This window comes from Amborella trichopoda, chromosome 12 (assembly GCF_054954075.1).
Source record: "Amborella trichopoda isolate Santa Cruz 75 chromosome 12, AtrichopodaSantaCruz75HAP2 v2.0, whole genome shotgun sequence".
Taxonomy (NCBI): Eukaryota; Viridiplantae; Streptophyta; class Magnoliopsida; order Amborellales; family Amborellaceae; genus Amborella; species Amborella trichopoda.
Window position 1 is genome coordinate 36,925,469 of NC_142347.1, and position 23,583 is coordinate 36,949,051.

General features: G+C 33.9%; 1 protein-coding gene across 1 annotated transcript; it reads right to left on the reverse strand.

Moving 5' to 3' along the window:
* Nucleotides 1-4,100: 4,100 nt before the first annotated feature.
* Nucleotides 4,101-5,251, reverse strand: LOC18421827 (zinc finger protein AZF3). Its single transcript, XM_006826644.4, has one exon. It carries the CDS (start codon nucleotides 5,089-5,091, stop codon nucleotides 4,432-4,434), a length of 660 nt encoding a protein of 219 aa, XP_006826707.1. The 5' UTR covers nucleotides 5,092-5,251; the 3' UTR covers nucleotides 4,101-4,431.
* Nucleotides 5,252-23,583: the final 18,332 nt, after the last annotated feature.

The window sequence follows — 23,583 nt, forward strand, 5'->3', positions numbered from 1 at the left end:
CATTTCAAGAGAGAGAGACAGTAGTGTTAGCTAAAATATAAATTCAACTCCTTAAAAAGTCGTTAGAAAGTGAGTAGACCGCAAATCTCCATCAATTAGGGTTTTTATCTTTCCGTATCCGGAAAAAAACACTTCGCACTTTTCTCGCTCACTCGTGCTTTACTTCGCGTAAGAGTCTATAACACCTTCGATTCTTCTCACTCAAGTTTTCATAGGTTTATTCGGTGCAATACTACGTGGCTTTTGTTGTTATCTTTCGCATTCTCTTGGCAAATAAAAATTAGAGGTTATTTTATAATGAGACTATTTGTTTTTTAGTATATAGAAGTCACAATCATTTTTGTCTTTTAAATTTAAAATTTGGTGGTCGTGAGAGTGTCATTGAATAAATACAAAGTTCAAAACAAAATTTCTCAAATTACGTGACTCACCCCAAGCTATACAATTTGACCTTTAATGAGTGAGAATGACTACGACCTCCATGTACAAAAGATAAATGGTCTCTTTGTAGCCAAAAATATTTTGGACCTGAGTTATTATGTTCAAAGTGTAATTTATAAAAAAAAAGTATATAGAAAGACCATTTATTTTTTGGAGAAGCTTTCTGTGTGAAGCTACTCTCGGGCAAATTTTCAACATTCTTGGAAAATAATATATAAATTATATGACCATATTTTTTAGCCATTCGATCTGAATCGATGGCTAAAATTGCTCATGTTACAATGTTGAGCCAAAATACTGTTTGATTTTTAATTTGCTTTTCTACAAAGCCTTGTTGGCTGAAATTTGGGTATCCCATCTCTTTCTTGGGACACACTTAAAGAAAATAAAAAAATAAAATTTTTCATGAAAATAAATAACCAAAATGGCTCAAAAGTTTTAAGGGTATTCTAGTAATTTTGTCCAATAAAATTTATTTATTTTTATTTTTATCATGTGTGCTTGTAAGATGTATGCATGCACCAAATTTCCCTACATAGTGATTTATAGAATAAAAATTGAGCCATCAAATCAAAATGACGCTCATGAGCCCAGTTGTGACATTAATACTTAAGTAATCCCAACTATTTACTCAAATAGGATAGTTGAGATCAGGGGTCACATGAAATGGTTTCTTTTTATTTTTAGTATAAGGAGGTGACAGTCATTCTCGTCCACTAGATGCTAAATTGGATGGTGGTGTATAATTGATTAGATTATATGTCAAAACAAAAATCTTGAATTTCATAACATATCCAAAAATATCCAATGTGATATTTAATGGTTAAGAGTGATTATGACCTCATTGCAAAAATGGTAAATAATTTTATAGCATAAAATCGTCTTTATAAAACTGTGTGACTCTTGTTTTAAAAGCTGACATTAACAATAATATTTTCGATATCAAACTTGACAACCATAATGATAACATGGAAAAAGGAGACTCTCTTCGATTTCTACAGTGTGGACAGAAGCCCTAAAGTCCATTGATTCTTTCGTCACTGGCTCCAACTGTGCATCGTCCATTTGTGCATGGATTGACCATGGGGATCTAAATCGGTTTTTTTTTGTTAGCGCATATTCTATGTTTATTTTGGGAGCATGGTTTACTTCTACTTCCTTGGTGAGAAGGCCTAGTGGGAAGGATTATTTCAATCGGAAATTTTGGAACCACTTAAGAATCACTAGTTGATTATTCTCAAAATAAAAAGCTTTGAATTTGAGTTTTTTAACACTTTACTGTCTTAAAATCGTATATGGTCATTATTCAATCTCATGACATTATGTTTTTTCAAGTATATTGAGAGTGCAATCAAGAGTTCTTTTTATTGAGGTTAATCTGCATGTTGAAGTGGTTATAATCCCCAGGGGTCCTATAATTGATTCTAGGTGAGATTTTAGCCTACGGAGTAACAAACATTATACTCCTGCGGCAGAAGTATAATATCTTTTGCCGTTTTAAGATTGTGTGCAACAGTTAAACCTCTAGTTTTACGAGTACCAAATCAAATTTTTCACAAGGAGAATCTAGACACGTTGTGGATCATTTCTAGAAGGATCCAATTTCTATGCGGCCAAGCCCGCATATGTAGAAATGCGGGACTTTTAATAAATCTATTTTTGAGATTGATTTTAAAACTTAATTTTTAAAGACAAGTAATCTCTAACATGGAGATCATGGATATAAAAAAATAAATAAATTTTAAAAACTATAAATAATAATTCAAGTAAGAAAACATTTAAACCGTTAATTTCCATTGTTTTGAGATGAAACACCTACTTGCATCTATCTTTAAGATGGATACTTTACACTTTCTAAATTGCATATATAGAAATGCCATCTGGCCCACATGAAACAATTTTCCTTTCTAGAAATCCTGCTCATGATTTTTTGGGCTTCGATCAACACTGTAGAATGGACAGCCCCAACCATAGGTGGTAGTTTTCTCATTTGAAAACCAGTGTACGAGAGTATTATTTATGTCCCAAAAAATCAATTTTCCGCTTGTTAAAATGCTTTATTTATCTTACTTCAATGGTGTGACTTTATGCAAACCTTTTCCTTTAGATAATTTGGTTACTTTATACTAACAAAAAAGTTTATATAAGGTGCGCCTTTATACTATTGAAGTAAGGTGCACCTCAAAAGTCCTACAAATGAGAGTGTTGCGGCATTGGAGAGCTTATTAATTGATCATCTTGACCTCGAGATGTATGGACATAAAGAAAAAGAAAAAAATCAATTAAATTTTGAATTTTATGCTTGGGATGAAAATAGATTTTCAAGTCATTGTAAGGTTTTCTTCTCTAAATAATATGGTAATTATTGGTAACTCTACTTACATTTTTATTTTTAGTTGATGATTTTTACGAAATTTTCAAGCAGCACTATTGCCACTATTTTAGAAGGATGGGAAAGTTATTGTTGGTGGAAAGCCGGCCTGTGCCAACAAGGGTGACTCTTTCAAAGTGTTTTGGATTCTTTCAAGGTGCTCACACGTGATTCCCAAAGGTTTCTAATAGGCTGGCACCTTAACACGTGAAAGTGACTAATTACTAATTAAACGAGAACGAATGCTTTCTTTATTATTTGGATAGTGGTGTGCTTTTTTTATTTATTTATTGACAATTCTAACTTTTAAAGAAACGTATAATTATTTATCTTTAATACAGGAAAATCAAAGTTATTATCGATTGCTGAAATGGGCGGGTGAGAATGTATTATTAATTGGCACAAAGTTCAAAAATAAAAAATTTTAAATATTGTAATATGTTTCAATTTTTTAGATTTCACATCTAATAGTTAAAAATAATTACTATTTACAATTTTATAATTTAATAATTGAGAACTGATACTGGGATTGAATGTCGGCATGTGGCAAACGGAGCGGGCGTGAATGTGTGCATGATTTGTGGGTAAGAAGATGAAGGGCATAGACAGAGAAAGTGGGAAATACAAAACCATGTGCCATAAGAGATTGAGAGACACTTACGCTTAGGGAGAGACAGTGCATGTTTTGCAACAAGGGTCATAGTCAAAAGAGTAGTAGTGTGTGAGCACCATGACTATATTTGCAAATCAAGGCGCATATATAGGCATCATAATATGACATCGAGAGAAACTTTATAGAGAGAGAGAGAGAGAGAGAGAGAGAGAGAGAGGGGGGAGAGAGTCGGTGTCCGAGCTGGCCAAGAGCCAGTTGCCTGTTTGTGCAGCGTGGCAACAAAATTGGGGCCGACTTTGTTGCTGTTTCTAAGTAAACTCTCTTGCTTACACGACTCTATTCAAAATTTAAAGATAACCATCAAACCCACCTTCCCTTCTCTCTCTAAAAAAATAACCATTAAATCCTCCTTTCTCTCTCTACCCTACCGAACCCTCGCCGATTTTTTATCCACTTAATTTTAGCAAAAAAAAAAAAAAAAAACCATTGAACTTCGCCAGTGGCTCAGTAATTCACTCTTCTGCAACAACCTACGTGCAGTTCACAAAATAGCATACAAATAAATTTTAAAAATAAAAAACAACAACAATCAATCAATTCCATGATAGAAGAGAAGATCAAAGAGACAACAATATGAAATTGAAGAAAAAAATAAGAGAGAAACACACAACAGAGTGAAATCAAAGAACCAGTACTACCATTCACAAAGAATTGATGGTTCTGTACACAAAGAATAGAAAGGGCAATCAAACCCATGGCCACTGTAGAGAGATAAACATTGACCCCAATGAATTGAATAGTAAAGTGTAAACCCATGTACCATGCCCCCCTTCTGTCTAGAACTACTGACAGAGAGAAAAGCAAGAACCAAAGCCTGAACTTTCTCTCTCATCCAAAGAGAAGCCAAAAGTAACAGTAACTGAAATGTCCATGTAAAATGCACCCCCCTTCTCTCTAGAGAGAGAAACTCAAGACCCCCAACTTTCTCTCTCACCCAAAAAAAACCCTAATAAAACAACCTGGGCTTCACAGCCAAGGGGCTCTCCACCTCCTCGTCGCCATTATGCCCTTTATAGTAAGTCCTGAAATCGGCCCAACTCTCAGGTTGAGCAGGCAAATTGAGATCGAAAAGCCCGGTTTCTCTCTCTCTAATCCCTCCTGTGATCGAAGAAGAACCGCCGTCGGTCGAGCCCGAAACCCCACCATCCCAATGGCACCTCTTGTGACCACCAAGAGCCTGACCCGAAGCGAACATCTTATTACAAACAGAGCACTGATGCACCTTGTTTGCCCCACTGGTCCTCTGGCTCGAGCCCGCAGAAGTGGGGTCGGCAGTCGCACCCATGAGCTTCCGATGGCTCGCTTTGTGGCCGCCCAAGGCTTGATAAGAGGAGAAGGCTTTATCGCAGACGCCACACTTGTAAGCCAGACTCGGTTCGCTCTGGTTCGATGTGGGTTCAGGAAAAGCGTGCCCGCCTCGAGCCAGCATGACTAAACAGAGGGCCAAGTACTCTTCCTCTGATCTGTGGTGGGTTCGCTTGGTGCGCTTCCTCTTGAGCCATGGCTCCGACCTGGGTGCTTCTGGGTCCGAGTCCGACGTCGAGGCGGCCTGCGTGTGGGGAGGATAGGGGAAGGTGATTGCAGAATTCAGGGTCTCGAGTGCCATTGATGAAGATAAGAGAGACGAAAATTAGATTTTAGGAAGTCAAGCACTCAGCAGAGTGAAGAAAGAGAGAAGTTTTAGAGAGAGAGAGAGAGGATTTGTGTTGAGAGTGGAGAGAGTGGAGAAGTTTGATGAGAAGTGAGAAGGAAGGGAGTGAAGGGGAAGTATTTATGGAGGATGGTGGGGAAGTTGCGTGGCGCGTGGGGGCGGTGGTGGAAGGAGAGAAGCGTCAAACTTGGGCAGCTTAGCCGGTTCAACTCACAAGCACGGGGGTTGGCTCTTTCACTCTCTAGAAACAACTGGGTTTTTTTTACTCTTTCTCTCTCGTGACGTCCTTGTTTGGGGTTTCTCACTGTCACACTAGGGGAGTTGTTTGTTCTTCTAGTTGGCCCCGTGGGATGTTTCTCTCTCTAAAGGCGTCCTCGTGGGCTGTTTTCTTTCTCTCTCTAAAAGTGGGCGCCGGTGCTTAGCTAATGATGACATGAGGATGCGGTGGAGCGTGGAATGTGGCGGTGGATATGGATGTGGGTTGTTTATATCGACTGTTTAGGTATTTGTTTTGTTTAAGTAGAGAGAGAGAGAGTGTGTGTTTTAGCGAGAGAACGAGAGAAGTAGAGTAGGACCCACGAGCCACGAAGACTTGGGGCCTCATGTATACACTGGTCAACTACTCTTCTAGCACTGGTTCCATCGTGCCATATGTGCTCTACTTGTTAACCCAATTAAATGTTTGAGAGAGAGGAGAGAGAGAGTGATGCATCCAATTTTAAGATAGATTTAAGTGGGACCCGTAGAAACCCGACTCACCATTATCGTCCATCGTAGAGATGGACGTTGTAAAAGACCCACGGCGCTATAAATACTTTAGATTTTTTCTTAAAAAAATCATATTTTAAATATTAGAATCTTTGACCTTTTTCGTTTTCATGATCATCTTAACCTCAGATCATGAATCCCTAAAATTCTGAATTAAAAATCAAATTTTGACAAACACCGTGAACTGGCGGACACATAGAAACCCCAAACCTTTTACTAACATCCTTTGGATTAAATTGTTGTTGTGGTCACTTAGCTTTGAAGAGAGTACAAAGAGAGTGGAGGTGACACCCTTGGTCAGTAACATGGCTATTGAAGTCAGCATGGAGAGATCCTTGCCTTAGCTAATGTTCATTGAGGTTAAATTTGTTTTTGAAGTCTTTAAAGCAAAAGGGAGTGGTTTGGGATTTTGACAATAGTATTGTCGAGCTTTATGAAAAGGTTTTTGGTTCCTTTCTCACTCCCAAACAAACAGCAATAAATTGTTCGGGTGGTAACGGGCCTGATTCTAGCCTGGCCAAGCCGGTTACCCCATTGACAAACTCCGGGCCTAGCCGTGTTAGGGCCAAGCCGGCCCAAAAATACTGAGTAAAAAAAAAAAAGGACGTCATATTGTTAGCGAGAGAGAGTTAAGCAGATCCCTCTCGTTCGTACTTTCTACGTTTACAACATTTTAGAGAGAGAGAGAAAGAGGTTCATCTAGAATATAGATAGCGGAAGTCTCCAAGTAAGTAAAGACCTTAACTTGACGTTAGTACAATGGTGAGGACACAGAAAAAAGAGCACAAATTATCTAGAAAGTTGCGCACCCTCCAATTAACTACAAAATCGTGGATATAAATCCACCTCAGTTTGAACGTTGTACCTTTACAGAGAGAAAGATATGCACTTTACTTTAGAGAGAGAGAGAGAGAGAGAGAGAGAGCGTATCGGATGAGCAAACCAAACCGCGTAGAAGTCGGTCGACTAGTGAACAAAACGCCCCATCTTCCCCACTAACTTACAACAACCACACTCCTTAAGTAACTTCGCCCCAAAGATTTCAAATTTTCGGAAAAATTTCACTGAATATTGAACCACCTCTGCTTACTGAAAAATTGGCAGAAAAAACCCAACTTTTCATTTTTCGGAAATTTTCGTTTTGCTCAAATTCACTTGCACTAAGAATATAAATTTTGAAATTAAAATATAGTTTGGGCAAAATGCTTAAAATCTCCTAAGTAAGAGTGATAATTCCAAATTTGACCACAAATTTATCCAATTTTTACCGACAGTTGAATGACTTGGTTTCTCGGATGACCAAAGTTTCGGAGACAGTGTCAAAGTTTCGGTCGGCGAAATCCGAATTTTCAATCTCGGCATCCATACTAATTGTACGAAGTACGAACAAACAAAAGCTGTAGTCAAAATGGTAGAACTGATATTATGAAAAATTCGTCGAGTAATTTGGGGAGAACCACACGGAAGAAGTGCTTCGGATTAGTCGGTCAACCAAACCGGCTGACCAAAACAAGTCAAAACTTACTCCGAACCACACCCTGCCTCGTAGGATAGTGGGCAAACCTTTCGACGGGCAAAATGGTCAATCGTATAAATTAGGCTCTCCCTGTGAAGTTGCGACTCTCATGAGTCATCCATGGGCCATCTTCTTTCACGTGTGAAATTAGCAGGACACGTGGAGTAGAGGAGTTAAACAACGAATTCGTTCAAGAAAGTTAGGCGGTTACAAGTTTCAACTTTGAAGGAGATAGAAAGAGAGAGAGAGAGAGAGTGAACAAATAACTGCTAATGATTCTTTGGAAGTGAGTGATCAAATGAAGTGCATCTATTTAGAGAGAGAGAGAGAGAGAATTATGCATATTCTAGAGAGAGAGCGAGGGAGAATTATGCATATTCTTTTAGTGGAATTTTAACATCACAATTAGACACTTGTAGAGTGTATCTATTTAGAGAAGGAGAGAGAATTACGCATGTTCTTTTTGTGGAATTCACACTTCACAATTAGACACTTGTCACTCTAAAAGCTCCTTTACTTGAAAGAGAAAGAAAAACTAATAATCGGAAAATGTATGCATTTCAAATCATGTTCTAAAATCAGGTGAATTATTATTGTCTCTCTTCCAATCATGGTGTATGGGGGAATGGGTTACTATCTCTATTTTCTCTCTTCCCTATTGTCTTATAAAAAAATATTTTTTTTTTTTACATTTGTTGCAAGATGCTCATAATCAATCTTCACTATGGAATGTGAAATTGTGGGGCTGTATTTATATTCTATTGACTAAGTTCAAACTTTTAAAAAAATATTTCTTGATTTTTGTGACACACCAAGCTATCAGATTTTATCTCGGATGGTTATAAATAATTGTGACTTCTTTGTATCAAATGGTCTCATTGTATAAAATCCATTGTTTTATTTATTGCCACAAATAGATCATCCAATAAAAAAGTAGTTTAATTTTAATGGAATCCTAATTAACCTATTTCTTTTTTTAAGGATAAATTTTATAGAAGGTTGCAACTTTATATTATAGAACTAAAGTGAACCTCAAAAGTTCGGTAGCAAATAAAGTTCAGAAGGTGAAAATCTTTACAACTGATGATATATATATATATATATATATATATATATTTGTCTAGAGTTAACAACCCCTCAAAATACAAAGGTTCAAGTTAGAAGGGGTTGTGATGGGTGTATTTATCAAAACAATTATTATTTTTTTATTAAAAAATTATTTAAATTGGTAAATTTACCATTAAGTAATGACAAATTTGAAATTTTCACAAGTACAATGGTATTTTGGAAGTCGGTGTCCTGAAACTTTATTTGTAAAGTGACATTGTCTTTTAGTTAAAATTTCAATTCTACCCCTTATAGAGATGACAAAAATACCCTTTATTCTTGTATTAATATTTACAAAGTTGCCCCACAAAAGTAATTTTTTTAATAAAATATGTAACAAAATTAGTAAATCCACCATTCACAACTCTTTTTATCTTGAACCTTTGTAATTTGAAGGGTTGTGAAGTTTAGAATATCCCATATATATGTATATATAAATATAAATATATATATATATATATATATATATATATATATATATATATATATATATATATATATATATATATATATATATATAGAGAAAGAGAGAGAGAGAGAGAGAGAGAGAGAGAGAGAGAGAGAGAAATGATCCTATAGGACCCTCCCCCACTCATGTGCGTAGCACCTTAAAGGATCACCATTAAATTTGGCACGGATCTATAGAAAAGTCAAGTCCCACACCCATATGATAACTTTTTTAAAGATCCGTGCCAATTTTAATAGTGATCATTTGGGGTCTTACACACATGGGTGGGGGACGGTCCTATAGGATAATTACTCAAAAGTGGTGCATCTCGTGAAATGTTATTTGGATCGTCTATATTGAAAATGTTCAAGTATTTATAGATCTGCTCGATCTACACTATTTTTAAAAATTTAAATTTTATAATTGAGGTTAACATGAATTTTCAAACCATCGTAAGATTTCCAATACCAAAAGCACATTTTCTGATAAAATTTAAAAATGCTCCTTACTTCTATATGGTATAAGGTGAGCACTTTATGCCAATCTCACCCTTCTTTTAGTAGGAGGTTTTGTTATTTGTTGGAGATGGTTTGGTTGTTTGGTTGGGTGATTTTAAGAGTTAGGATATGGGGACAAAAGACAATGTAATGGTGGGGGCACTTAGTTTGTGTAAAGTCAAGGCTTTACCTACAAGTTGCCCACCTACAAAGCTAGCAAACCCACCCAAAAATCAAAGAAAATAGAGTTGGTTTCTAAATTGCATGTGATCGTAGTTATGCATATAGAATCTTTTTTTGAGGTTGTATCTTCTTTATCTAAGCTCTTTTCTAACATGTGTGCCTTACTCAGTAGAAATACTCCAGAATGGAAAAGATGCATAGAAAAAAAAAATTACAATAAAATAAAATAACAATAACAAAATAAAAAGTAAGTCCTATCTAATGTCTTTCTCTTGAGCTCTTGCAACTCCAAATAAAAATTTTAAAAATTTCTAAAAATCAAAAGAAAAGTAGAAGGAAATAAAGTCTTAAATACATGTACCCTGGTTTGTGAAATATCCAAACTAATTTCTGTGAATAAAGAATAGGCATGCCCCACTCTACAAGACTGCTTTCCTGAAAATGAAAAAATACACCTTTCCAAACCATCCTTTTAGTTATGAAGTAAAAGCATGCCTAACCATGTCTCACCCATCTACATTGCCAAATGAATTAAACTTTGCTTCACCCACACACATATACAAAGTTGGGCTTGTTTCTTAGGCTTTGAATGGCCTCATGGAAAGGGAAGAAACACCTCATTACAAATATCCATTCCATTTTAATATAATAAATGAGTTTGCTAATCTAGTCTTTTCCCTTGACCCATCTTAGGGGAAAGGAGATGGATTGCGTTAAGACGGCAGCTAACGTAAAACTTTACCACATCTTATCTTGATAGCTGACTCAAAAAATCATCGAGATAAGATTTAGATGATGAAAAGAGTTTGCCAAATATATTATTTTTCAATTTCCGTTTGTTAGTTAGGAGGCCTTTCTTTTTTTGTCATTTAATGCATTCAATTAGTAAGCAAGGATTTCTATTGAAACCATGGCTATTTTTGTTAAAACTCCCAAACTAAGTTATTTTTAAAGCATGATATTTAATCTAGTCGTGTCCCAATAGGTTTATATGAGGTCAAGGGTTGCAACAGTCTTTGTTCCTCTTGTAAACAAAGTTATGACCTACCCAAAAACAAACACTAAAAGAATGCAAATTGTCTTTTAATAGATGTTACATATAGTGACTTGTGTGTAGTTTAGACGCATGAATCCCTTAGACATCTCACATCCACTAATTTTTGCTGGGTCATGATTCATGATAAAATGCCTTTCTTTTTACTTTTTGGGGTAGGTCAGCTGATATTCAAACCAAAATGTCCCTTCATGACCATCACCACCACCACCACCACCATCTCTCTTTCTCTCCATTACTCGTGATGCTGCTACCATCATCTCTCTCTCCATTAATCGTGACACAGTTGCCATCATCTGCCTCTCTCTCTCCTTATTACTCGCGGAACTGTTACCACTATATCTCTGTTACAGTTCAGGAGCGCCAACGACAATTGCCTCAATCCTTTGTCTTATATGTTGTTTGCAGTTTTTATAAATCTTAGGCTTTATCGAAACAAATTAAAGCCTCACGTTGAATCCTCGTTTAGAAAGCATTTTGGCCGTTAAAAATTCCTATAATGGCTCTTAAATCAATTTCATTACTAAATCTTGCAAATCCCTAAACACTTATTTTTAGGGTGAAATAAATCATCTAAGTAAAGTGGGTTTTGAGGAAAAACTTTACTTATTATGAAGCACCCTGTCAAACTATTTTCCTATTATTTTACTTTTTAATAGAGTCATCCCCGACCATCTTTCAAGTCCATCTAGTTGAACACACGTGGGTCTTTATTCCGTATTCCAATGAGTGCCGGTCTTTGGCAGATATATAAGTTTTTTTTTTTTTTTTTTTTTTGTATATATTGCAAGTAGATGTCAATTCCCTAGTTTTACATTATATTTGACATTAATTTTATAGATATCATATTTTGTCATCCATGACTTCATCTTTAGCATAATTTGAGATACTTCAAATTGATGACTTTTTGCAAACGGTTTCGTGCTATATGATTCATGAGATAAAAAGGCCACTAGGCATGATATTGTGAGCATTTTAAGAAGAATATTGTTGCCACTTGTAGGATATTTTGACAATTTCAAAAGGAAATATATACAAAATAATTAATAGTAACCTTGGACTATTTGGTGGCGGCTAAAGACATTCAAATGGGATGTCTTAATATATTTAATGATGAATAATCACGTTTTGATTAACAAATAGGGGCTTTTTTCGCTTTGAGTTCTTTCTCCCTTTTCTTTTGAGGATGTGTAAACGAACAAAGGGAAAGTATTACCATACAATAGTGCTATATGTCATGAGATAGATGGCAAAAGCATCCGCCATTGGCTTTAGATGATAGATGCTCAAGATTAACCATGCTATCTATGTTAACATCCTATCGGAATCGCTATTAGTTTTCAAGGTCTGTGAACAGCCCTGAATCTCTCAATGGAGTATCATGTATAAACTTTGAGTGATTTTCGTATGGACCATAAAATTTTAGGTAAAATACAAAGTGCTCCACTTATATGTGAAAATTCAAAGGTCGGTCAACTTGTATGTTTTTATTGTTTCCAAAATTGCCGCTCGATCAACTCGAATTTTATTTTATTTGTTTTTTAGTATTTTTTTTAGTAGGGCAGTGCTTTAAAGTTTGGGCCATTTCCCTATTAATGAAAAAACTATAAAACTACAAAAAAAAATTAAATTAAATTTGGGTTGACTGAAAGGCAATCTTGAAAAAAAAATAAAAAGCCGGTTAATTGACCTTTTTTATAATTTCTACTTAAAAGCGGAGCATTTGTATTTTACCAAAAATTTTAGGATCCGTACATAAATTACTTATATACTTTTGAATATTGACATTTTCTCTTAGTGTCATTCTTATCCTTGTAAGAGTAAGAAACAGAGAAATCAGGTGTTTATAATACCTAAGGAGCAAGCCAACTTTAGGGTTTAGGTTATTCATCATGGTTATTAAGATCGGCTAAGGGCCGACAAATCAAACTGTTGAGTGGTGTCTTAGCTAGTTTGGCCCAAAGTAAAAATTAGATTAGATTGAAAGTTCATTAAAACCAATGTTTGACAAGATTTAGTTTGTCAAATAAACTCATTTTGACATATTAGACCAACTAAACAATGCTAGAATATATATATATATATATATATATATATATATATATATATATATATATATATATATATATATATATATATATATATATATAGTTTATATTTTTCAAAATTATTATCAATATTTTTTTTAATTTTTTAAAAAGCCGATTTAACAAATTTGATGATAGTTTGGCCAGTCTTGAGTGGACCGGGCTCCATACTATGATTAGTTCAATTCTCGTAACACTATCCATATTGTTTTTTTCTTTTTTTTTTCTTTTTTGCCTTTTTTACAAATTATCCATATTATATTAATCAAACATTATCCTCGTATGGTAAATTTCCAGTGGAGAGTGTCGTACATTTTGCATCTCCATATATGGAATCTTTTATTTTACATAAACCATTCATTTCATATAGAATAGGTAGCCTTATTCTAAAGATAAAAGAACCGTACACCAGCCTCTAGTTGTTTTTGAAGGAGTGGATTTTAGAGTCCACACGCTTTCAAATGCATCTGCCTTCCAAAATCAATTATAAACATGGATGTCAGATCATGTTTAAATGGGATTGTATAACTATTTATCTTTGTTACAAGTAGGTCACTATTATTCTTAGCTATTAGATGTCAAATTAGATGGTTTGGGATGTGTCACAAAGTTCAATTTTATTTTATTTTATTGAATTTTAAATCTAGTAAAGAGTCAAAATACTTATAACCACCTGATTTGAAATGTGATGGACAACAGTGATTGACCTATATTAAAAGTGAATGTTTTATTTATGTAACTTTCTTGTTGAAATATGTTGGTCTTCCAAATTTTATATTAGAGATGGATTTCAGATCTAACACTTAACTGGTTGGCAGTATTGATCATCACAATCCTGAATCTAAAAAAAAGTAAAAAGTTGAACCTTAAAAATAGTCTAGTTTGAACTTTTTTAACATGGGTGTAGTTTATATAAGTTTGCAACCTTAAACAATCCAATCAAGGCGCACCTCCAAATTTTATCATAACATGTAATTTTTGTGAAAAAAATTCTTAGGATTATCTCAATAATTATAAAATTTTAAACTCTAAAAATCTTTAAAATCAAGCAGATCTATGAACATATGAAAATCTTGAAAATGGACCGTTTAGATAATGCATTGCAAGAGATGCACTATTTCTGAGACCCAAAAAAAAAAAAATTATATATATATATATATATATATATATATATATATATATATTCATATTCATACATCTCGATGTCAAGATGATCATTTAGAGATTTTTCAACATTAAAGCAACCTTTTTCGATGGATGTTTTGAGGTGCATTTATAATTCTACATTTTAAGGTTGCAACCTTATATAAACTTTTTCCTTTTAAGATTGTTCATTTTAATTCTTTATAGATCATCATATCTACACTATTTTTATAGCTACAAATGCATGGACCTAAGACAAAAATATATATATTTGAGGACTTCTATATTAGAAACTCAAAATATTGTAGAGAACTATCTCTTTTTAAATTGATTAATCAAGACCCGTATAAATAAACAGTTACAATTAAAGATAAAGATCAACAATTATAGATAATTATTAACTAATTAAGAGATATATACCCATATAACTAATTAAGAGATATATACCTAATTAAGAGATATATACCCATATATGTATTCATAATGATGTATATCAATACTAACAAGATATCCATACGTTAACACTCCCTTTCAAACTCAAGATGCTTTTACACAAAGCAGTTGCAGTTTAAACAATAAGTTGCATAAACGAACTAGTTGGATCTTGAAGTCTTCACGTGTAAAGATTGCTTGAACAACAAGCACATAATGGCACTTGGAAGAACCAATAGAACTCGGTGTGGATATCAAGATGCTTTTACACAAAGCCGTTGCAGTTTGAACAATAAGTTGCATAAACGAACTAGTTGGATCTTGAAGTCTTCACGTGTATAGATTGCTTGAACAACAAGCACATAATGGCACTTGGAAGAACCAATAGAACTCGGTGTGGATCCAAGACAGATTCAGCAACTTACAGTCTGAGACAGATTCAACAACTCGCAGTCCAGAACACATGCCAGAACAGAGGCAATGGTTGTTTGCAGAGAGTCGAAACACAACTCGGCAGAGAGTTGAAACAGATTAGGAGTCGAAACACGATACGTAGGCCTTTGGTAGTGCTTCTTTGGTCTATAAGTTTTTCTCACTAAACTGAGAGTGTTGATTGATTCAACTATGGATGAAGAGGAGAGCTGAAGTTTTTGGAAGAAAGAGGAGAGCTGAAGTTTTTGCCAAGAAAAAAATACATGTCAATCCATCATTTTCCTTTGATGCTAATACCGAGTTCAAGGATCATTAACCAAAACTCTATCTACAATGAGGTATTTAGCAATAGGCAGCATCAACTTGCAATGTCAAAAGCTTTGCACAGTCAAAAAGACTTTTGTTGTGCTTTTGCACCGAAAAAGACTTGTACCAAGAAGTTGTCGTTTGCACTGTCAAGAACTTGCAACCCTCAAAAGCCTGTATGGTCAAGAACTTGCAACAACGTCAAAGATGCTTGTAGGTTGAAGAAGGGCGAAACCCTAGGTTTAGAGAAGAAGTTACAACAAAGGACGCCATGGATTCACTGCAAATTCTAGGTCTCTTCATAGGTTCATGGAGATTAATTAGGGTTTTTACAGAGGTTTAGGGATTGAATTAAGGTTTTGAGAACACAAAAAAAAAATGTAAATCTAAACAGAGGCACAAGAGTGGCGAGATCTAGAGATGTAGAGAGTTGGTAATGTGAAGGTGTGATATGAGCCAGAAGACTTGGGAGCTCTTGACCGTTCGATTTCGATTGGACGGACTATATTTATTTGAAATGTACGGAGTGTGTGCACCTTTGGAAACATAGTCTTTTATGGAGTAAGCCCCTAAAATTTTTCGACCTCAAATCTGAGGTCGACGAGCCCAAATCTTAGGGCCCAGATCTTAGGTTGAAGAGTCAAGAGCTCTGATACCATATTAGATACTCAAAATACTATAGAGAACTATCTCTTTTATATTGATTAATCAAGAATATATAAGACCCGTATAAATATACGGCAAGTAACAATTAAAGATAAATACCAACGGTTATGGATAAATACTAACTAATCTTATCATAATCAAGAGACACCTAGTTAAAAGATATATACCCATACAGATACATTTCCATATTGATATGTATTTATATCAATACTAACAAGATATCTATACCCTAATAGTCTACGATGGGCTTCACATCCATTGGTGCACAATAAACTTGCCCATTTTTATATACCGTACTATTAATAGACAAACAATGATTGTCACCTAAGTTTATATAGAACCGAGGCTCTAAACAATCAAATTTGAGCCTATCTAAAAAATTTCACTAGAAGTGGTTGTTTTGATGTTCAAATATCTTCAAATTGATCATCTCACCATCAAGAAGTATGGACATGAAAAAAAAATAGATTTCAAGTTTTGGAAATAGTGTATTTTATAACACATTTTTTGACCATCAATTTTCAAGATTTTCAAGTTTTCATAGATCTGTCGATCTACATTATTTTTTAAGCTTTAAACTTTATAAATAAATATAAAAAAATATTTTAAGGTTATCACAAAGATTTTCAATATTGAAACCACATTTCTTGATACTATTTGAAGGTAGGCTATAATTTGATTGTTTAGAGCCTAGGCTCTATACAAACAGCAACAAAATAAATGTTCTTTTTGTGCTCATTTCATTTACTATATAGTGCTAAATTGATAAATCAAGAAATTAGGCATGACAAAATTTTCTGGGAACGTGTCAACTTATGAGTGTACTATAAAGAATTGTGCAAGCACCTTATAAAATGTTCAAAGAACTTCCAGAAAGCCATGTGATTTGAAGTAGTGGTCGACTGACTTATAGCCACCAACGAATGCATGAACCAACAGGTTCAGATTATCAGACACAGGAGGAAACTCAAGCCCCTTTATTTAATTCAAAAGAAAACTTCTTTGTTCAATGTACTGTATCATTTCAAGCTCACCTACCCAATCAAAAGCACACATACTTTCATATTTAATGCATGTAAAAGCAAACAAATTTGAGTTTTCTGTTGCTTCATGTTCATGAAAGTAGCCAACTATGGAACATTTTTTCCAATCCTTTGGGGGAAAATATAAATAATGGGTTGAAACTCTTTACTAAATCACTGAGTAGGTCAAACAATCACAAATTATATTTAAGCATTTGCTTTTAAATATTATTTCAATCAGGTACATCTTTAAAAAAAAATTAACTTTTCCAAATTGCCCCTCTTTGGTGATAGGAAGTCCGAACAATAGACACACTTTGGACCGTTGGTTACAATTATTTTTAGATGGACCACCTATTTGCATCCATCTTTAAGATGGATGCTTTATACCTCTAGACCCCAAATTGTAAAAATGCAGTCCAGGGCACATGAAACAATTGTTCGAATCTAAATAGTGCCAGGCAATATCTAAAGGGAAAACTTTATATAGAGCCGAGGATCCAAACAATCAAATAAGAGCCTACCTCAAAATTTTTACTAGAAGAGGTTTTTTTGATGTCCAAATATCCTCAAATTAGTCATCTCGATATCAAGATGCATGGACATGAGAAAAAAATGGATTTCAAGGTTTGGAAATAGTGTATTCTGTAACGCATTCTGTCAATTTTCAAGATTTTCAAGTTTCAATAGATCTGTTAATCTACACTATTTTTTAAGCTTTAAACTTTATAAATAAAGATGAAAATATATGTTAAAGCTGTCACAAAGATTTTCAGTATTGAAACGACATTCTAAACAATCAAATTAGAGCCTACCTTCAAATATTGTCGAGAAATGTAGTTTCAGTACTGGAAATCTTTGTGATAGCCTTAAAATAACCTCTTCTATTTGAGGATATTTGGGCATCAAAACAAACTCTTTTAGTGAATCTTTTGAGGTAGGCTCTAATTTGATTATTTAGAGTATCGGCTCTATGTAAACTCTTTCCATATCTAAATCATATATTCGATTATTTCTCATTCAATATGTACATATTTAAATTTTTGTACTTTTTTTTAACAAAAATAATCTTAATTTCTTGAAATAATAAGATTTTGATGAAATTAGGGCATTTTAATGCTTGATATAGTTGCTATATGCTTATCAACAGCTAGATCATTCATTTTGTATTTGGTTTGTGATTTATTTTTTAGAAATATGAATCTTCAAATCTGAATAGATCTCAGATGAAATTTTCTTTATGCTTTACCATTAAAATTTGAAGATCGATAAAAATTTGTGTGATCCGCCAAATTACGGTTCAAAAAGAATCTCGATCTTGAAAGTTCAGGATTCTTTGAGAACCGTCAAGAGATCCGACTTAAGATCATGCAAAATCCTTAAAAAATAAAATAAAATAAAATAAAGTAAAATAAAATGATAGGAAAGAAAGGAAAATAAAAGAAAAACAAGAAATCAAAATTCAATCCCTATAGTCTGTAGCCTGGATCTGGTGGCCTGAATTAGACGGGTAGTTGAAGTGTCTTTATCTTCGACCTAGAACTTTGCTTGAATGTGAAAAGTACCTACGTCCAACCCGCATGGCCTTTTTATTTTTTTAATTATGCCCTCTGATGTTCTTTATAGGATCACTTTTTTATTTTATTTTTAAATTTTTTTTCTAAAATCTAGGGTTGTCCGTTTGGCAAGGTACAATTTGGAGTTGGTCTGATGTAGGAAACATCTTCAAAATTTAGGTTCATGAATAAACTCATAAATTGACTGTTTTTTTTTTGGGAATAAATGGGCAAAATGCTAATTATGAGAGCATCGAATCTTTTGATAAACTCAAACATCCTATCAAATGTGGGATGGAAGGCCTATAATAAGAGTCAAGAGGACATGTCATGTGAGATTAAATTTGTTCAAGCTTGAATTTTGTCAACCCGCATGACACTGGCGGCTTATCTCTTATGCCATGCCATGTTACATAGAAACGGGACGTATCTATTTGGGATGCACATACGGATGTCAGAAACGTGAAATATATATAAAAAAATGACATATGGACGCAACATGTCTATGGATATCTATGTATATGTGCATGTCTGCATATACATGAAATTTATGGATATTTCACATTTGTATGTAGATAAGGATGTGGTTTGTATAAAGTTGCAATCTTAAACAATCAAATCAAGGCTCACCTCCAAATTTTATTATAAATATAATTTTAGTGTAAAAAGTTATCAGGATGGCTTAAGAATCTATTTTTATCTCTAATTATAAAATCTTAAACTCCAAAAGTTGTATAAATCAAGTAGAGATATAAACACTTGAAAAACCTTGAAAATGGACGGTTAAGATAATGTGTTGCAAGATACACTATTTTGAGGTCTTGAAATCTTTTATCCTTTTCTTATTCATTCATCTCGAGCCGAGATGATCAATTAGAGGGTTTTCCAATATCAAAACAACATTTTATGATGGATTTTTTATATGCACCTTAATTTTACATTTTAAGGTTCAAAACAACATTTTATGATGGATTTTTGAGGTGCACCTTAATTTTGCATTTTAAGGTTGTAACCTTATACAAACTTTTTCCTTTAGATATTCAACAACTCATGTGTCATAAGCATAGTAAAGCATCACATAAAAATTAAATTAAATCAATACTCCAAAAACGATTACTTTGTGAATCAGAATTTTATGGGGTTGTTTACAAAGAGACCAAATATCTTTTGTACATAGAGGTCACAATCATTCTCATTCATTAGATGTCAAATTGGATGCTTGGAGTGAGTCATAAAGTCCAAATTTCTTTTCTTTTATGAAATTTCATGTCTATTCAATGACACTCTTACAACCACCTATTTTGAAATTTAAGAGACAAGAATGATTGTGATTTTCATGTACAAAAGGTAAATGGTTTCTTTGTAGACAATCCCGAATTTTATTCATCGAAAATTTATTATACTCCAATCCAAAATTGTGACATGATAACATTGAAAAAAAGCTAAAAACCATTAGTTAATTATTACTTCAAAATGTATCATTGTTACTACAAATGGCTATTCAATAAGGCGCCAGTTTATTCATCCAAAATTCTAAGATAGCACCAATTACACCCTCTATAGAAAATAAAAATAGTTTTAATTATTTTTTAAATAAAATATTATTCATTGAAGAATGATATTTTCAATAATAAAAAATTCCAAATTCCAAAAACATATTCAACCCTAGTATGTATGTGTTTTAGAAGTGTCGAGACACATGTCCCCGTCCACCAGGCGTACACGCATGGTCAGGCGCTCAGACATACGTGTCCAAATTTCATAGCTCCTATGCGATAACTTTTCAATATATAGCATGCTCCTATAAGCCCACACTATACACTTGTCCTTTAAATCGTTTATCGAACACTTTTATCCTTGACCGACGATAGATTCAAAAATACTTATCTTACCGCATCATTAAAAGTCTTACATGGGAGCTTTTTTTTTATCATTAAAAAAAAAAAAAATACCTCTTATAGTTTTGGGAAATTTATGAAAATGTATTTTAGAGATCAACTATTTGATATTAGGGTGTAGTTTTCTATTAGGTTGCAACGTTAAACAATCATATTAAGGCGCACCTTCAAATTTTTTTTATAAAATATAATTTTGATGTTAAAAAATCTTAGGATTATTTGAAAATCTATTTTTATATCTAATTATAAAATTTTAACTCTAAAAATGGTTAATATCAAGTAGATATATAAATATATGAAAATCTTAAAAATGGACAATCTAGGTAATGTATTGCAACATGTACTATTTATGGGACTCAAAATCTTTTTTTTTTCATATTCATACATCTCAATGTCGAGATGCTCAATTAGAGGGTCTTTCAATATTAAAACAATCTTTTTCGATGGATTTTTTAGGTGCATCTGTAATTCTACATTTTAAGGTTGCAACCTTATATAAACTTTTTCCTTGATATTTTACTTTTTTTTATTTAATCTTAAAAAGTATATCAAAATATACACGATCATAAGTTGGAATAGTTGAAAAATAGTTAAAATGTTAAATAATTGATAAGTAAATTTTGATAAAAAATTCCATTGTTTTTTAAGTGGGAGATAGTGTTGTCCAAATAGTGGGCATGTCTAATGTCCTCACCGCTATTTACTCAAAAAAAACAAATAGAAGAAAAAAAGGAAAAAAAAAAACATCATTTTGACATTGGACGTCTGAATTAAATAGGAATACAAAACAAAGGAATTAGGACCTAGAGCATAAAATAAAAATTATGTGAGACTTTTTTTAAGGACAAAATTTATATAAGGTTGCAACCTTATATTATAGAAGTACGGTGGACCTAAAAAATCTAATAAAAAAAAGTGTTCCAAAGTTGTGAAACCTTCCAATTGATCATCTCGACCTCGAGATGCATGAATATATTAAAAAGAAACTTTAAAGTCCTAAAAATAGTTTATCTTATAATAAGTTATATAGACCATTTATTTTCAAGATTTTCAAATTTTTGTAAACATACTCGATGTGCACCGTTTTGTATGGTTTCGAAGCCATCTTCATGCAAATTTTAGAGGTGTGCCTTATTTGTTTGTATACTATAAGTAGGGCTGCCAATGGGCAGGGCCTGGCCCGGAGCTTGGAAAAGCTCGGACCCTATTCTGCCTATCTCGGTGAGGCCCAACCCAGAACTACACCCGATAATCCCTTCCATTAAAGGCCCAAAAGCCTGACTCGACCCGTTAAAGACCGAAAAAGCTCAACCCGACCCATTAGGCGTATTGACCTGACCCAGCCTATTTAGACCTTTGTTTTTTTTACAAAAAAATATCTTCTAACTTTTCTTGTAAGCAAAAAAAATGCTAATTATTTTATTTTGGCTTCTAGAGGTAGAAGGAGTTTTTAAAGAGAATGAAAGATTAAGTTCCTAGAGAGGAAGATTCAATTTTTAAAGATAGAAAGAGAGATTGAGTTTTTAGAGAGAGAAAGAAATATTGGGTCTCGAGAGAGAGAATGGATTTTAGAGACAGAAATTGGGTTTTAGAGAGAGAGTGACTTTTTTTTACAAATATTCTTAAATTTTATCGATGACTAAGAAAAGAAAATTACATCATTAGAGATAACAAGAAAAGGCAGGAAGCACCACCGTTAGCCAAATAATTCGCTTCACCATAAACATGGGAGAAAGAAACTGACAGAGGTTCCATCAAATCCATAACCTGCAACCAAAATGATCGTAGCTCCCAGGGAACTTTCTGCTCTTTATTGCACCATCTACTATCATTCAAAGAATCACCTTCAATTCTACAATTTCTACCAAGATTCCTATCAATAAAAAATTTTACCCTACCAAGTAAAGCACTCTGTTCAGCAAAATTGGCAGTTTTAACCTCTATCAAACTGATATAGGAAAAGATGATGTTACTCGAGCAATCTCGCAATGCACCACCAATCCCAGCTACACTCGGGTTACCTAGGGAACTACCATCAAAGGTAAATTTCAAGCTTTCATTATAAGGCGTAGTCCAAATACTTCGTGGTCTACTTCTAACACCCGAGAAGGAAAAGACTATTTAGATTAGCCATAACATCGACCTTGGAGATGCTCCACCCTTCTTTTGTCACAGACAACCAAGACCAAATCGAAAGTTTGATGATATTTATTAACCTCTCAAAAGGCAAAGAACTCCCCTCAAAGGCGTTTTTATTTTTTTCCTTCCACATTTCCTAGATAATGACACCTTTCGATATTTTCCACATAAATTTTCCAATCCTAGGCAAATGGGAAATAGAAAATTGTGAGATTATCCATTCAACAGATTGAGGAAGCACCAAATTAATCCCTAGAACCCGAAAGAGCCAATACCAAATTCTCACCGTGAATGAGCAATGAATGAAAAGGTGCACACCAAATTCCCCTTCAGCTTTACATAATAAACAAACATTCGGCAAAATTTCCCCCCTTGGATCAGATTCTCAATAGTCAACACCTTATTCAATGCTGCCAGCCAAATAAAGACTTGAACTTTGTGTGGAATTGGTCATTTCCATATTTTGGCAATCTAAGGACAAGACCATCTCCACCGATCACGAAAAAAAAGAATGTAACACGATTTAACAGAGAAAACTCCATCACTCTCAATCTCCCAAATGATTTTGTCCTCTACATTCAATGAGATATAGGCCTTATCCAGCAACTCCATCAATGCACACCATTGGGATAGTACCACATTGCTCAAACGACTATATGCAAGGAGGATATTTCATGACGTAAGATGACCCCTTCTTTCTATAGCCTCACTAACTTTCAAATTAGGTCGGGTCACTATCCCATATAATTCTCGAAAAACCGACTTCAATGGGTAATCCCCCATCCATTTGTGGTGCCAAAAGGAAACTTGTCTACCACAACCTATATTCCATCTGAAGTAGCCCGACACCATAGGCCTACAATTGTAAATAGCCTTCGATACCTAAGACATAGCTTTACCTCTTCCACCCACAAGCCAAACATTAAATCTATCTATCACGTACGTAGCCAAAAAAACTTTGAACCAAAGGTGATCTTTCAAGTGAAAACTACGCTACTACCATTTGCACATTAGAGCCTGGTTTGCAAATCTAATCTTTCTAATACCTAGACCATCTTCTTTCTTTGGAGTACAAACTCTTTCTCATATTAGCAAATGAAATTTTTTCTTTTCAATACTGGAACCCCAAAGAAAATCCCGCATCATTTTTTCTAATTTTTTTGCAATCGAGGCAAGCATATTAATCAATGACA